This window comes from Podarcis liolepis, assembly GCF_965112155.1.
Source record: "Podarcis liolepis genome assembly, chromosome: 3".
In the NCBI taxonomy this organism is placed as follows: domain Eukaryota; kingdom Metazoa; phylum Chordata; class Lepidosauria; order Squamata; family Lacertidae; genus Podarcis; species Podarcis liolepis.
This window is the reverse complement of record NC_139557.1, coordinates 108,046,729-108,063,537: the sequence shown is the minus strand read 5'-3', so window position 1 is coordinate 108,063,537 and position 16,809 is coordinate 108,046,729. Positions and strand designations below refer to the sequence as shown.

General features: G+C 39.4%; 1 protein-coding gene across 1 annotated transcript in view; it reads right to left on the bottom strand.

The window, feature by feature from the left end:
* The window catches only part of SOS1 (SOS Ras/Rac guanine nucleotide exchange factor 1), a 42,408-nt gene that overhangs the window by 12,575 nt on the left and 13,024 nt on the right, over positions 1-16,809 (bottom strand). The window contains exons 5-15 of the mRNA XM_083494115.1: positions 16,100-16,309; positions 14,892-15,035; positions 13,755-13,865; positions 13,573-13,671; positions 12,319-12,446; positions 10,999-11,654; positions 6,081-6,162; positions 4,484-4,606; positions 3,498-3,601; positions 1,971-2,193; positions 973-1,092 (exon numbers count right to left, since the gene is read on the bottom strand). Coding sequence (XP_083350241.1) covers positions 973-1,092; positions 1,971-2,193; positions 3,498-3,601; positions 4,484-4,606; positions 6,081-6,162; positions 10,999-11,654; positions 12,319-12,446; positions 13,573-13,671; positions 13,755-13,865; positions 14,892-15,035; positions 16,100-16,309 — 2,000 coding nt within the window. The remainder of the gene's footprint in view (positions 1-972; positions 1,093-1,970; positions 2,194-3,497; positions 3,602-4,483; positions 4,607-6,080; positions 6,163-10,998; positions 11,655-12,318; positions 12,447-13,572; positions 13,672-13,754; positions 13,866-14,891; positions 15,036-16,099; positions 16,310-16,809) is intronic.

The window sequence follows — 16,809 nt, the reverse complement described above, 5'->3', positions numbered from 1 at the left end:
TTGCACACCAGTAGGAAAGTAAAAGTCTGCCTTCAGAAGAGCCCACCTCTTGTTTCTGCATGATCAGGGCACACACCTCTTGATAGGAATGAAGCAGTCTGGAGAAGTAAAACTCATACAACGGACTGCAACGGACCATCCGCTCCTATGGAGGGAATTCTACTACCTGATAAACAGGAATGACTGAATGATCTTATCATGCCCGATGGAGAGATGCAGCCAAATTAATGGCCCTGAGAGGGAGCCAAGGCAGCAAGATTAGAGAAGTGAATCATGAGACATGCAATAGACAGGTTCCTCTATCAGCAGCTCCACTAAACTCAGACGAGCCTTTAATTATTTAATTTCTCAAAGCCCAATTTGAGGATTACTAACTCAGTCTAAAACCAGTGCATAATTCAAAGAATATACTGTCTTTCAGTTTCTTATACTTCAAACAACTGAGAAGTTTAGGAATTATTGTTCTTGCTATAATTATTTCCTTCTATGAAGCTCCAATATTTTGCCAAGTTGCAGCTCAGGAATGATGTTGCATGTCAAGGCCCCGCGATCCACAGTTCCCTAGTGGATAATAAACACACGGACAAATGGATTTGGTTTATTGTTTACAAATGTGCGCAGTTTGGATTAGGCATTGGGTGAAGCCAGACTGTATCTCGACTCCCGCCCATCTGCAGGCAGTCAAACTAAGGGTAAACCACCAATATGGGGAGCCCGATGACTTACATCAAATAGGGGCACCCTGAGGGATCCCCGTTGGGGTTGTTGCATGGTCCAACCCCACATCCGGGCGTCAGACAGAATCCACACCCCCAGATCCCTCCATCCAAACAAAGCCTTACCTAATGACTTTGGCTGGGTTTTTTTTGGTCATTCTAACAAGACTCCTATCTCGGATCTCAGACTCTGTATGGACCTGGATGTTAATATCAATATTTAGAAGATCTTAGTCAAAGCACTCGAGCAACTTACTTTTCAAACCACAAAGTAAGATTTGTGGTATGTCGTATCATCTTGAGCAGGTTAGGAGAATTGATTTCCTTATCTTCTTTTGTCCATACACTTCCAACCAGCTCTGATGGTTGCACAGCTCTACAAATTGACAATAAATATAAATTACAGAGAAAAGGCTATCATTTTATGGTCAGTTAAGCTACTACTTACATCTAGATTAACCCAAATAACCAATAATTCTGAAATCAGAAAAAAATTTGACTGCATTTTTTTTTTGCTTTGTAGAATGTCATTCTTCTACCATCTACTTTTAACAACCAATTCTCTCCATCTCCAGTTAAATACTATATCTGTGGATGAGGTTCTGGAAACTTATAGCTTATAGCTTAAAGGTACCCCTGCCCGTACGGGCCAGTCTTGCCAGACTCTAGGGTTGTGCGCCCATCTCACTCAAGAGGCCGTGGGCCAGCGCTGTCCGAAGACACTTCCGGGTCACGTGGCCAGCGTGACATCGCTGCTCTGGCGAACCAGAGCCGCACACGGAAACGCCGTTTACCTTCCCGCTGGTAAGCGGTCCCTATTTATCTACTTGCACCCAGAGGTGCTTTCAAACTGCTAGGTTGGCAGGCGCTGGGACCGAACGACGGGAGCGCACCCCGCCGCAGGGATTCGAACCGCCGACCTTTCGATCGGCAAGCCCTAGGCGCTGAGGCTTTTACCCACAGCGCCACCTGCGTCCCTGGCAGCTTATAGCTTACAGCTTACAAATCTTGCTTTCATAATACGTTTTTTAACAGTGAGCTCCAAAATGCCAACATATGAAAATAAATTATCACTTTACTACCTATATCAAATTCACATTAATATAAACTAGAATCACAATTTGGAACATTGTTCCCTAAATGCAATATGAATAGCTTTGCTAGTAAGAACTGAATGCAGAAATGACCAGGACCAAACACTACATTGCTTGAATATTATGATGTAGAAGAGAATAATATTGTTTTCAGAGCTACCTGTAAAGTTCAGATTCAAGTAACGTGAGCTGTCGAGCAATTTCTATTGGATGCAACGTAAGCAGGTCAAATGTTTCAATGTGTCCTGGCTTGCTAATATGCCACTCAATTGGAGGTGGTGAGCTTTCAAAAGTAATATTGTGACTTGGCCCAATTGCTTGTGCTTGCTTTTTCCTATGGATTATCTTTGTAATTGACTCAACCCATTTCTTCATAGCTTTACCTGAGAAGTAAAAGAAAAATACATTCTAGCATTTGAAGAATAACAAAGTTACCTAGTAGCTAGAAACGTTCCAATAATGAAATTGCCAGTTTACCTAATGGGAGAACAGTGGAAGACAATGTGAGAAATTCAGAAAACGAAACCAGAGCCATCTGGTCTAGCACCAACAGCCAGATGCAACCAGGAAACTCACAAATAAGGCACGATGCAGACAGTCATCCCCTTTGTTCCCAGCATTTAGTGATAAGGCCTATAATATACTGTTTCTGAACATGAGGCCCCAGACAGAGACCTACATTTTAAAACGCCTAATCCTTTTGCTTAAACCTAGCTAAACTAGCGATCAGCATGTCTTGTGGTAATGTATTTCCTAAGTGTTGTATGTCGCTACCAGAGAGTACCAGCTTGTCCCCAATCCCCACACCCAACCACACACTATCACCTTGGCTCTAGCCAGAAGAGACTGAGAGAAGACAAGATAGCTATCTTCAAATATCTGAACGGCGGTTACAAGGAAGATGGAGCAAGGGTGTTTTCTCCTGCTCTGGAGGGTAGGACACAAACTAATGGCTCACAGTTACAAGAAAGGAGATTCTTAGTAAACATTAGAAAACTTTCTGAGAGTAAAAGCTGTTGGACAGTGGAATGGACTCCCTCAGGAGGTTGTGGACTCTCCTTCATTGGAGGATTTTAAGCAGATGTTGGATGGGATGGCCATCTGTCATGGATACTTTAGTTGAGATTCCTACATTGCAGGAGACTGGACTAGATAACCCCCAGGGTCACTTTCAACGACAATTCTATTGACAGGGAAAGCGAGTGTCCTGGCCCTTTGTACAGTGGCCTGGAAACTTTTGGAACTGCTAAAGCCAAATATCCTTCATATCCTATTTCAATCACAACAGTATTTGTCAGTAGCTTAGAGATATCCCTGAGCTGTTACGTTCCAATCAATACCAAAAGATACCCACCTACAGCCAAGCATCTAACTGTCCAGAATAGCCCAGACAACCATCCTACCCTTTCTGCACCTGGAAATCTTCCTTCCAGTTGCTACCATAGTCTTGAACAAAAACTAGAGGGAAATTATTTTTTTAGTCCTAAAATCAGTGTGACTTTGAGATCAGTCTTGCTGGCACATGCTCAGCCTGAAGGACTCTTGGATCTCCTGGCTCAGGGTGCCCATTAGTGACCTTGCCCTGTAAAGTCCAACTGGCAAACTGAAACATCACACTTTAATAAAATAGGTACAAAAGAAAAAGAAGCAGATCATGCTAGATCTTTGCAACAATCAAATCAAATACCTCTGACAGTGCCAATGAATTCTTCCAACCGTTGCAGTAGATCTACATCTCTCTCAAAATCATAGAAGTGATGCTCCACCCAGTGCCGGCATACATTTAGAACTCTACAACATATTAACAGAGATTATACAATATTTTAGGACAAGGTTTATATGATATATTTTTTGACAAATAGAGCTGTAGGGCTGGTTTCATTTTACAGCATATATACTGTCCTGACTCCCTGAAGAAGTGCCATAGAGCTGTCAGGATCCATGCCAAAACTCCTGTCTGATTTGCTGGGCCTCGAAACGGAGGACTAGAACACTGAGTTCCCCCAATCTCCTGTCCAAGCTCTGGTAGCTGGGTAATAAGTGAATGTGCGCAGTGGTAGCAAACCTAGCCAGAACAAAAGGTCAAGTTGATCCACAGTTTATGTCTATGGTCATCCTCAAGTTCTACTACCAATTAACATTCACTGTGCACTTAAATATGTTAAAAAGTATGTCTCTCAAGGATGAATTCTATCTCCCCTCTAGATTGTAATGGCTGATGCATCATCTAGTGGAATTAAAATGGCGAATAAACAATACTGAATACGATACACAATATTAGGGGATATAATGTTCTGGAAAAGGCATGGTATCACTGAATTAAGATCTGTAATGAAGAAAATATACAAGCAACAATACTATCAAGTGAAACACAAGGTAGATGAAATGCCATTTCTGAAATATTTTCAGATAAGGCATATTATAACTACATTAATAAATGTAGCACAGTTCATTAAGAAATCACACAAACTTTGAGGCATACATTTCAAATAAAGATCAGTCATGTGGAACTCTGGATCAGAAGTGGCTTTTTGAAAGTACAGTGGTGGGAAGGTTGAAAAGCTCTGGTATATGCACAGAACATTGTACAGTCCTTTGGATCTCACCCACTGATTTTAAAACCTGGGATCTAAATCTAAGTAAGATGCAGTTTACACACTTAAGATTACTTACCGCAGCTGTACAGGTTGTATATATTCCTTCCTAAATCTTTTTAGCTCTGCGCTAAGAGGTTGATCTCCATTCTCCATAGCTATGCGGTCTGCTTCCGTTGGTTCAGGTTCTGGAATTTCAAATCTAATGTGGAATGGTAATGTAAAAAGTAGGTTACTAAACAGGTATTTAACATTTGCAATAAACAATAAGGAATAGGACTAACATTCTTACATTCTATTTAGGAAAGTTCCATTCAGGCAGGAAAGGGAAGGGCCACAACCCCTATAAAATTTCAAGCTTTTCAACTGACACAGGTATAATATACCCTTAAGTGTGATTGAATAGGAAATATACTACAGTGGTACCAATATGAGATTAAATAAATTCAATTTGCAAAGATGCAGGCATCTGTGGTTTGACTTCACCCCTGGGGGTGCACTCCATTGTCTCTTGAGACAGATGGATGCCAACACAGGCATCTGACTACTTAGTATGACATAACTGAATAGCACTTGTATTTTACACATTAAATGCAGACAACCCTCAATTTATGTGGGGGTTACAGTCTGGACCTCCCTGCGTATAATCGAAAACTGTGTATATCAGGAGTACCCTGGAGGAGTGAGTCACTCAACAAGCCCCACTGTTGCTCAGGCATAAGCCGGAAGGGGCAGTGGGGTCTGCACAGCTGACCCGCAGGGAAGCTTCTTCCTCGCACATCAGCTGAGGCAGTCAACAAGACCCGCTGCCCTTCCAGCTCACGTGAGTTAGGAGGCTGCAGGGTTTGTTCAGCTGATTTGATGTTAGGTGGGGAGGCTCTGGGGAGAGTCTCCCCATGAGCTAAGAGGACTCTCCAGGGTGATCCCCATTTCTGGATCCACTTTTGGGTTCCTGGCACCCCATGTGCACAGTTACATGCAAATAGAGCACATGTGAATGGGAAGTTGCCTGTACAGTGGTACCTTGGGTTACAGACGCTTCAGGTTACAGATTCTGCTAACCCAGAAATAGTACCTTGGGTTAAGAACCTTGCTTCAGGATGAGAACAGAAATCATGCTCCGGAGGCGTGGTGGCAGTGGGAGGCTTCACTGGCTAAAGTGGTACCTCAGGTTAAGAATGGACCTCCAGAACGAATTAAGTTCTTAACCTGAGGTACCACTGTACCTCTAATTAAATGTGTTTAATTTCACACACATTAAAGCTGTCATGTGGTGTAACTTCATTTATTTAGGTATGCATGTAAAGCACAGAATGTGGAATTGAAGATTCACACTAAATTGGAAAGAAATTGTTTCCCATTAAATTTGCATTTGGGTTTTTCTTAAATGCAAATCTGTAAAGAAAAATGGGTTGGCTTCAGGTTTCCCACGGACAGAGTTCCACTGATGGGACTGCTCTATTAGAGGAAGGGAGAGGCGGCAAATTTTAGTCTCCCTTAACTTCTATTCTGGAGGTATTGGACAATAGCCAGGGTATGCTTAGGGGGAAGAGGGAATAGGCATAAGCACGCACACACGCACCCCCCTTTCCATAGGATAAAAGTGTTATTTAAAAACTCATCTCAGAAGAAGGGAACCAAAATTACAACACAGTATTTCAGAAAAGTCCTCTTACCGTTCTATCAGGAGACTCAGTAATTCCTGAGGCTTGCAAAAAGATCTATATGTTGTAAGAAATGTTCGAACAAAGTTGGGATCTAGGACAGACAAAATAAATATTTCACTATATTGTTTTAAATTGTTTAGACAGGTAGTGAAGAACTCTTAACTTCAGAAGCCTCAAACCCTGGAGCCTGATGCAGATGTAAGAGATATCACCTAATCACGGCTGAGGGAATGGGGAAAGGGCATTCATTCTAGATGGATTTCTGCTCTCTTTGTAGGCAAAAAGGTACTTAGGTAAAGCAAGATCTTGCTTCTGGGACTGCGGAGACAACTGTATTTTACTGAAGGGAGTAGTAGCCAGTGGGGAAGCAGGGTCATGTTGCACATCTCGCCTAATAACACTGCATGTCATTGCCGGTTACTGAGAGAGGGACAAGACAGTAAGGAGCTTGATGGGGGCATTAGACTGACTTTGCCACTGTGCCCGCACCACACAAGGGTCCCTGCTGGCTTGTCCCTCCCACTCTTGGTAGCCAGCAGTGAGTGTGGCATTGGGAAGCTAGGTGAGTAGCACCCCCCAGGCTGGGCCACCCTGCTAGCTGCTACTAATTGGGGTGGTAAATGTGTCCCTAGATCGTAAAGGAAGCTCCAAGCTAGGAAACTACACATGTGAGAGAATCAAATAACAATGCAAACCACACTCAAACACGAAAACACATCATCTGATGGGTGGTCAGAATGTACTATCTACCAGAAGAAAAGTCTATCAGGAAAGAGTTTTCCCCTTCTTTCTTATGCACAGAAGGGCGTTTAACTTAAGGATGTCAAGCAGCAGTAAATCCCAGGATAAGCACATCTGCTGTACAGGACCTAAATGGCTCTGAGAAAAACCATTTGGTTAAAGCTACTCTGACTGAAGATTTAGCTAGGGACAAACACAAATCTTTATTGTTTTGCCAAAGGCCAAATGCAATCATATAGCAGTATAACTAAAAGTATGATTTAAACCCATAGCACAACCCACTGAAATATCCAGTACCTTTTTACAACAACAAAAATACAGTATTAATAACTACAAAAAAGGCTCCTGCTTCTTTACAATTTTACCAAGAGACAACTCTCCTGAACCAGAAATCTTCTCTTCTTCCCTGGCAAGCTTACACTGTTTTTAGCTCTGTTGTTTCCAAATTAGAAGACAAGGATCAAAGTTGAATATTTTAAAGTGTCCACTGCTACCACATCTATAGTGGTTCGAGACACTTGAAGGGTTGAATTTAACCATCATGGTTCCTTCAGACTGCAGCAAGAGAAAGTCAAGGCCTATCGCACAGCACATGAAACGACTTGAATGCAGTTACCCTAATTGGTGTGTCTTCACATCTTCCTTGATGCACTTGGTGAGAAAGAATGAGGTGCAGGGTGGAAGGTGACCTCCAGCTCTTTGGGTGAGCTTTGTAAAAGCCTTCCCTGACCAAGAATGGAAAACAGTTTGGGATTTGGGGAGAGGTCCTGCCTACCCAATCCCAGAGATGGGACCTTCCCCGTACTGAATTTCCTCCAACCTACAAGGAGAGAATAAACCTCGTGCACTCCTTTCCCATAGCCCTCAACCTCTCAGACATGAATTCCTCTCACCCTTAATCATGGGGTTCACTGTGCATGCACCAGAATTACTTGGGGTTAATTTGACCTGGAGCACAGCAGTAGACTTTCAATGGAAGGAGGGCATCAACCCAAGGCCCATTCTTGATCAGGGCTAAGGGACAGCTACTGTAACTTCTGTCCCAACATTAGAACAATGTATTTACATACACTATTCAGTATGCACATTTAGTTATAAAACTCATACCTTTCTATCACTTTGTTTGATGTTACTTTACAGCAAGTTCAATTTTCCTACTAAATTCTTTTCCTGCAATGACTTCATAGAGCCAAGTAGTTGGTTAAAAATACACACACACAGTTAAGTCAGGATGTCTGTCTATGTGATAAATCTCTCCTCAAACAGGCATTTAAAAAAGCTAAAAGAACAACAACATCTAAAAAAATCATAAATAACCATTCCTGAATGCGTTAAGAAAGGAAATGGACACTATGCTGACGCACAAGCATTCAACGTATCAAAGCACTATAAATAGAACAGCACAACCCTCCAAGAGAAAAAAGTTGCAAGCTCTTTCAAAACTGGAAGGGCCAAATCAGGAAATGGAAATGAACTTTTACCACACACAGAACTGTGAACAGAGGCCAAAAAAACCAAAGGCTTTGGGAAGATGTAAAAGTTCTGTCAAATAACCTGTACTGAATTTAAATGCCATTTGCTCAACCTGGCCACTTTTGCACCACAAGGAGCTAATGGTCCCGATTCCAACTTCCCATTCATTTACACAAACTAGTTACCAACAAAAAACATCCCTGTAGATGGGGTAGAATTGAGAGGGCCATAGCTTCTATAACAGGTGAGCCAAGGCAAACCCACCCACCTTCCCCCATTATGATTTTGCAGAACCCAACCTTGTGCAAAAGGACTTCAGCTGACACAACAGAACTTCTCCTCTAACCTGCAGTTCCCTGTGTGCCTCCAAAATCTGCAATGCGGGGGTCCTCCAACCCGCCAGAGCAGGTTTTGAGGATATACAGAGGCTGAAATGGGGAAGAGAGAAAGTCTTGTTGCAGGAGCTGAATTCCATTCTGCTTGCCCATGCACAGCATTGGATGCAACTGTTTATTTTTTATTCAATCTATTAGTTGCTTTCTACAAGGAATCTCAAAGTGATTAACATAAATAGAATTCCAATAATACAAAATACGTGTTTATTTTAAAACCAGAACACCACTAAAAGTGGTTAAAACATAAAATCATAAAACAAATAGCTCCTCTCCTCAACAAAAGCTCAAAGACTTACCCAGTTAAAGTACAAACAGAGCAAGGAATTAGCATTCAAATACTTAGAAGAGCAATGCCTTTGCCTGCTGCTGAAAATATATCAATGTCAGCACCAGCTGATTCTACTGGTGAGAGCATCCTACAAATGGGAGGACACCACTGAAAAGCTTTACTATGGTCTGTTGAAATGATAATGAGTTTATTTATCATGCTGATTTGGTAAGAATGAATTTCAGCGTTTAATGCCGAGATCCCCTAACCTATGTATAAGAATATTATTTTTCTCAAAAGTAGTGGCTTTATCTGTTAGAATAGCCGATAGAAACAGCTAGAAAAAAGAAACAGTTGATATGGAAGCACATACACTACTGATGATTTTAAGGAATCATTAGTGATGGAATTTAGATCTTTTAATGACTAATTTAAGCAATTTGAAGAGAATGTGTTTGTTCAGTTAGAAGAGGTGAAAAGAGGTATTGATTCAAGATTTAGAACTCTGCAACTCAAAAAACAAGGAAGGGAAACTATCCAAATATATTAGTATATTCATGCACAGCAGTTTTTGTTTACTGTTCTCATGAAAAAGAACTGGAAAAGGTATGTACATTTTTCTAGGAACTCAATGGGACTGTGTGCATGCTGCATTTCTGTAGCAGTGGATGCAGAATTCAGCATCTTGCTTTTTCATTTTTTAAAAGCTAATATCTGGCCCTTTTAGTACTTGGTAAACCTTGCAAAAGCTTCAGAAGCCAGAGTAGTGGATGAATAAGTTTTTCAGTAGGTGCACAAGGAATAGCTTAAGCATGTTTACCAGTCCCATAACTAGCAAAATCACAAAAATATGCATATCTATGCTAAAATACAGATTTTGAACAATTTATACATGACCTAAAACCATTCTTTTAATTAAAGCAGAATTTGGATTGGGGTTCCGAATTCCTTTTAGTATGAAATACACACAGCCCTGTATACAACTGTGGCATATTACGAATACTGCATAGCAAGTGCTATTCCTGTAACTATATTCTGCACCCATTAGCCAGAAAAAGGAGAGGAGAGAATTCTACATAAAAGTCCTCCTGAATACAATTTCCATAGATTTAAACTTCCTCTCTGAAATGAAATATTAAAAGCTAGCATGGGAAAAAGCATCCAAGTCAGATGAGCATACGCCCACCACTATCAAATGCATCATGCTTTAACACAACATTCAGGGCCAAAGGTGCTTCTCAACTATTTTGTAAAGTGGAAAGGCCTTTAGGATATGTGGACAAGTTTAAATAATTAAGATTTCCCCCCATTAATATACTGTAAGCAAAGCACATAAAATAGGAGGTGAACCAATTGCATATGAGGGTACCTTAAATAAGTCTAGACGTTTGCATTCCAAGGTCCTTGATTCAATACTTAACTGCTATATTACAATTTGAACAAATTATAGGTAATATTTTCAATTTATTTGAGACCACCTGATTCAAGTGATTTAAGATAAGCATATTCCTGTATATTTTAAAAATATAAATTGATATGGTCTTATATATTCATATTAGCACTATTACAAAACAATGTTACAATACCACATTGTTACACATAAATACCCTCTCTTCTGTTGGGCAGCTGCTGAAGTTTATAGATGTAATAAATTAGTCTGTACTATCTGTTTATGCTTCTGCATGTATACTAGCACAACTGACATGACATTTCAATTGAGTCTGTTTCCTAAAGAACGGCTCTATTTCTCTGTAGGTTTGTTAATGTTAACAGGATATTAATGCTTATCAACTGGATGTATGCTAAAGTCTTTTTGTTCTTTATCTCAGAGATAAATGATCCAGCATCCGAGCTACTGGACAGGTGTAACTAGAGGCATAGTCACTCAACTCAAGGATACCACTAAAAGGTTTTTTTACAAGCTGCCACTTTTATCAGAAACCTATACCACCTTGATTCTCTGGGTGTATGGAAGATAGAAGATACTAATAAACTAAAATTCATTCAAACATAAATTCAGATATTTTAAAGACCTGGAAAAATTCCTTACCAGCATACATATGGTATGTAAGTCTCTCAATGAGTTTGACAACAGTGCCTGCCTTGATAATAGGAATTCCAGATTTGGGCTGCATGTTTTCTTCAAAAACAATATTCTCTTCAGAATCAGGTTCTGCAAACCTATAAAGCTCAGGACTTGGAAATCTCATCTGTTCCTCCTTCTCTTCTTGTAGCATTGTTACATCTAACATTCGCTCCAGGGTGCTTCTATACTGTAAAGAGATCAAGGCTGCCATCCAGTTGTTTTTCTCTTCTGCCGATTTTGCAGCAAATATAACACTGTTCTCATCTTTCAAAATTATTTCAAAGGCATGTTTGTACTCATTAGTGTCATCTTTATCATTGATCTGTACCTTCCGCATGAGAAACTTTTCTTTCAGACGATATTCTGCATTGCTAGCACCAGGCAATCTTGGCTGGCCATGATTTGATTTACAACAAATCATTAAACCATCAAAGAGAAATATATGTCTTTCATGCTTGGCACCCACACGTGTGAGAGTCCCCTCCATTATAAATTCATTGCAGCACTGTCCTATATCTTTACCCTCCCAACCATCAATGTTCTTCTGGATCTCGTTCATTTTCTTGATTGCTAGCTGCTTTCCCTTCATTTGTTGACTATAGAACCGGCATGCAGATTCACTTTGAAAGAGAAACAAAATGACATTAATTCAAACAGCAGCTGCACATACTAGCAGAAAAATAACTAATGCAGGCTTACTTTGAAAACAATTAGCCTGAAGAAGTATTCAAAGTATGTTCCAGGAGCCAGCTTCAAACGTTCCAGACTTGAAAGTGCTATGGTCACTGTTAATGTTTAAGTTATATGCCTAATACAGAATTCCAGTTAACCAATCAATTTTGATTAAACAGCAAAGTGGCAACTAATATTTCCTGATAAAGACTAAGCATCTGAAAGAAAACCTGACACCACACTGTTGTTTACTTTAAATACAGCACACGCTACAATAACTGCATCAAGAGTTAACTAAAAATTGTTAGGCATTTCAAATGGTTCTGCATGGTATTTTTATTTCTTAACAGCTAATGAAAAACGTTTTTTCTTGCTGCTTACCAGAAGATTCTCAAGATGCATTCACTAGAAGTGTACAAGGACACACACATATCAGAGACTCTGAAAACAATAGCTATCTGGACTTTGATGTCACTTCCTTTGAAAAAGTAGGCTTGCCACAAACTGCTTTGTTCATTGTTTACTGAAAGAGGAAACTGGAAAGCCTGGCTTTATAGAACAACAAACCAGGCTAAAAGCGAGGGGTGCGGTGGGGGGTGGAAATGCATTTACCTAAGTCTTCTCTTTGCAAGACTTTTTGAGCATATCCTTTCCATACTACTCTGAAGATTAAGTAGGGCTGTGATTGCTTGCTTCAAACACTCTTTGTCCTCTTGATCTTTGCTTTTCTCTTCTAATTGCTATGAAAGTAAAAATAATAGTTAATATTTCTACATAAGTTTACAAATCAGATTTCATCCTTCAGCAGCAAAAAAAGTTGTCACAGTGCCTTAAGAGATCAAATAATATGTTAGCAATCTATGAGAAGGGCTCATGAAGCCTGCTCAAGTGTTCACATTCCATGGAAGGAATCATACTACTGAGACACTGAGATAGAGGCTGTCAACTGCTATCAGTTTAGGTTAAGAGTGTTAACTTGGAGAAAGGAGACTAAGAAAGATAAATATTTGCAAGTAAAGAAGCCAAACTGAGGAGTCCAACATCTAGCTTTAATTAAAATCTAGGTGCTCAGTTTTCAATAACAGACTGTTTCCAGTCTATAACTTACCGTATTTTTTGCACCATAACACTCACTTTTTTCCTCCTAAAAAGTAAGGGGAAATGTCTGTGCGTGTTATGGAGGGAATGCCTACGGGTGGCATGCCTACGGATTGTCCTCCTCTAAAAACTACGTGCGTGTTATGGTCGGGTGCGTGTTATAGAGCGAAAAATACGGGTAAGTGTGTAATTCTACAACCTAGTGTCTAAGTTGTGAAATCCCCTTCCCACAGAGGTGTTTCAGGCATATTCATTATGTTTTATTCTTTGTAGGCTTAAGAAGCACATTCATACCCCTTTAACACCCAAGATATACAACTCACCCTATTCTCTTGACTGTAATTTAACTTTTTAAAATCTCCGATGCATTTGCCTTGTGCCTTTTACTACCATGTAGGTGTCAGATCAAAATGTTTTAATCCCTTTAAGGCATTTTAAGGTCTCCTATTTTAAACACTGGTTTTGTAGAAAAAAATCACTTTGAAGTTTAACTGTTTTATTTGATTTTGATTTTTTTGGGTATCTTGTTATGCTTTTAATTATATCAACCACCTTGGGACAAGATTTTATGAAGTGTGGCATATGAACACCGTAAATTCATTTTTACCTATATCAGCACTCTACTTGCTAATTGTGCACTGTTCTTCAGAAAAACCCCAGTGCCAAAAGCAAGATCACATGACAATATAAGTGGGTTGCAAATGCTATTTAAAATTAAACGTAAAAGCTTTAAAATATTAGATGCAATCATGTCTACCACTCTCTTACCTTTAAAAGTTCAAAATAGTGAAGGCAATGGTAAACAGGAACTAGAAGCAGTCTGGGTAAAACATACTGAACAGCTTCTTTAAAACCATCTCCTATTGACTAGAAATGAAAAGATGTTTCAGTTTCACAAACAAGTCCAATTATTACATCATTTGCATTGTAAACTTTACTACTTAACATACCTGTAAATAGAATGCTGCACCAGGCTTTGACAGTAGGCTAAGAAAATGGTCATGAAAACCAGTCCGCAAAATATCTTGAGTGTACGATTCATAAGGATCAAATGCTAGCTCCTAAATAAAGGATTTTAGAATATTTCAGTTTACTCAAACACTGTTTCAATGCTATCATGCAATATACAGATAGGTAGGTAGATAGATAGACAGATAGATAGGAATATGTTTACTGCCTTATGTTAATTTGGGAACCAAATCAATATTAGTGTATACCACACCAGAAACTGGCCAATGCACCAACATGCATTGGATTCCAATTTGTTTTGGTCATTAGCAACTCAGTGGAATAGGAAGTAAAGCTTACATGGTAGAACAAAACAAAACAAAAAACAAAACAAAACAAGCTCCTGATTGTAACTGAAATTAATCACTCAGTTTATTAATATACAGTGCTTAAGAGTATAAGAGTATAGAGTGCTTAAGAGTATATAGATAATAATAAATAGATTATAAATGATATAGAAAGAAATTAATACGAGATCAGACAAAATGTTTGAAAATAAAGCAACCTACGTATGACAGAGTTTAAAGCAGGCTTCCTCAACCTCGGCCCTCCATATGTTTTTTGCCTACAACTCCCATGTTCCCTAGCTAGCAGGAACAGTGGTCAGGGATTATGGGAATTGTAGTCTCAAAACATCTGGAGGGCCGACGTTGAGGAAGCCTGGTTTAAAGCAACTGGATATAATTCACATATGAACTAATAAGAGGTATTGTCTAATCAATAAATATTTGGAGATGAGAAGAGATATTTTTTTCCTTAAAGATTATATACCGAAACACACTAGAAGTAGAAGAACATGTACAGCTAGCTGTGTACATGGTAACTGGTTTTAACAAGTAATCTATCCCTCTAAGTCATGCAGTTGAAATTTTTAGCCAACATAAACTGCTTAGAGTACGGCATTACGGATATATTTTATTGCAGTTTATAGGATACGTCTAGAATTTATTAGCAATATGTAGCATATAAGCAGAAGACAGGGGTGCCTGGCATGCTCTGGTCCATGGGGTCACGAAGAGTTGGACAGGACTAAACAACAACAGCATATAAGCAACAAATCTATAAATACTATTACCTACCTCAGCTAAATCTTCAAAACAGCTTCCAACCAAGGGATGGGGACTACCTTCATCTGTCATTTCTACTGTGTCTTCAATATGGCCCAACAACTTCACACTAAGTTCATGAATATCTGATATTCGACTGAATATATTTTCTACATCCTGCAAAAATGAATGGATTGATAAATAGTAATTGGAGGTGGGAGTTAGTCAACCAAAGCAAGAATAAATACTACAGAACCTGAATAATACAGATTTCATGGCGACTATTTAAGACATAATAAAAAAATGTACAAGTATTGGCTTTCCTAACAAGCACTCACTTTTTGACTAAAGAAAAATCTCTCCTGCCCTCTCCCCAAGTTATGCGCAGATGTGTCTTTCACTTGGAACCAGGACTCTTTAGATCCCAACCCTTAATTGGATTGATAATGGCACATTAGAAAATCCATGATACCTGTAATGAGGGCAGGTTTGAGGGGGTAATATCCTGTTTCAGGTCTCCAAAGAGGCAGAAGCAAGCTGGTTTACATATAACCATGAATTAAGATGTAAATCAGTCTTCAGGAATTTGTCCTGCTGGTCACTTGATTGTCTGATAAAGGTTTTAAGTGAAATACATGTATGTATGTATGTATGTATGTATCTGTGTGATGGCACCTGTAACCGGATTGACTATACTAGCACCTCAAATAGCATTTATACAAATGTTTTCAGGGTTTAAATTTGAATGTGAGGAAGGATGCACTCACAAGCTTTACATCCTGTCATACAGGCAAAGTGAATGTCTGCATCGAGGAGCCTGCTTTATTTGTGCATGCTCTCTGCATTTTTCACAACCTTGATTCTGCAGGATTCCAAATCATACAATGACCCTTACACATGGATGGCGGGCTACAGAAGTTCAACACTAACTTGTGGGTGAGTGTAGAGACAGGCTGTTGAGAATATTATGGAGTGGCTTTGCTAATTCATTTATTAAATGTATATGCTACCCTTCTGTCCAGGGCAGCAATGACCACATTCCTGCTTCCAAACATCCAACCACCCACCCACCCACACAGTAGAGGATACATGAATTTAAGCTTGTAAACAGGGCTACAGTATTTTTTGGTTTTCAAATGCTTATGCTCATTAAGTTTTTGTGCTAAAGCTGTACACGACTCAAACTGAATAGGTTTTTCCAAAACAATCATATCAAAATAAAATTAAATAGCAGTACTTACATGACCTGAAAACAGCTTAGGGTTGGTAATAAAAGGTTCTCTAAAAACTTTTATTACAAGATTTAGTTCTCTTATATATTGTCGAACCTCTGCCATGAATGACTTTACAAGATCATAGTAGGTTTGTTCTCCAGAAGTAGAGGGTTCTTCATCAGATAAAGTCAGCGTACTAATATCCTCTACATCCTGATGGAACATATCCATCAACACCTATTTAAATAAAGAGGGGGAAAGTAATAACTTTTGAGAAAAGATGTAATCGAAGTTAAAGCGAGCCCTGGGGAATAAAACTGTTACTAACCAAGCTGAAATCAAATATAGAAGAAGGCAAGCTGTGCTGTGTATGATCCCAGTCTCTAGGAGACTGGCAGTCATACATCTAAGTTTAGGTTGCTTCACCTAAAGTCGTTCAAAGTACCTAGTGTCATGACCCTAAAGGGAAGAGAAAAATCTAAATTCTATATTCCCCAGACTTAGTCTTCTAAGATACACTTGCTACTGAGCTTAATTCAGGGTTTTCGCTATCGGTGTACAAAACCCTGAACAACTTGGGCCCAGGATCATTGAGATCTTCAGAGGCAGAATTATTCATAATCCCGTATGAACAAGAAAACCACCTGCGGCACAACAAGCAGCTGAGCAGGCACCACCCCTGCTAAGTTCCATGATGCCAGGTTAACACAGTTTTACTACAGAAGGGTTTTGCACTA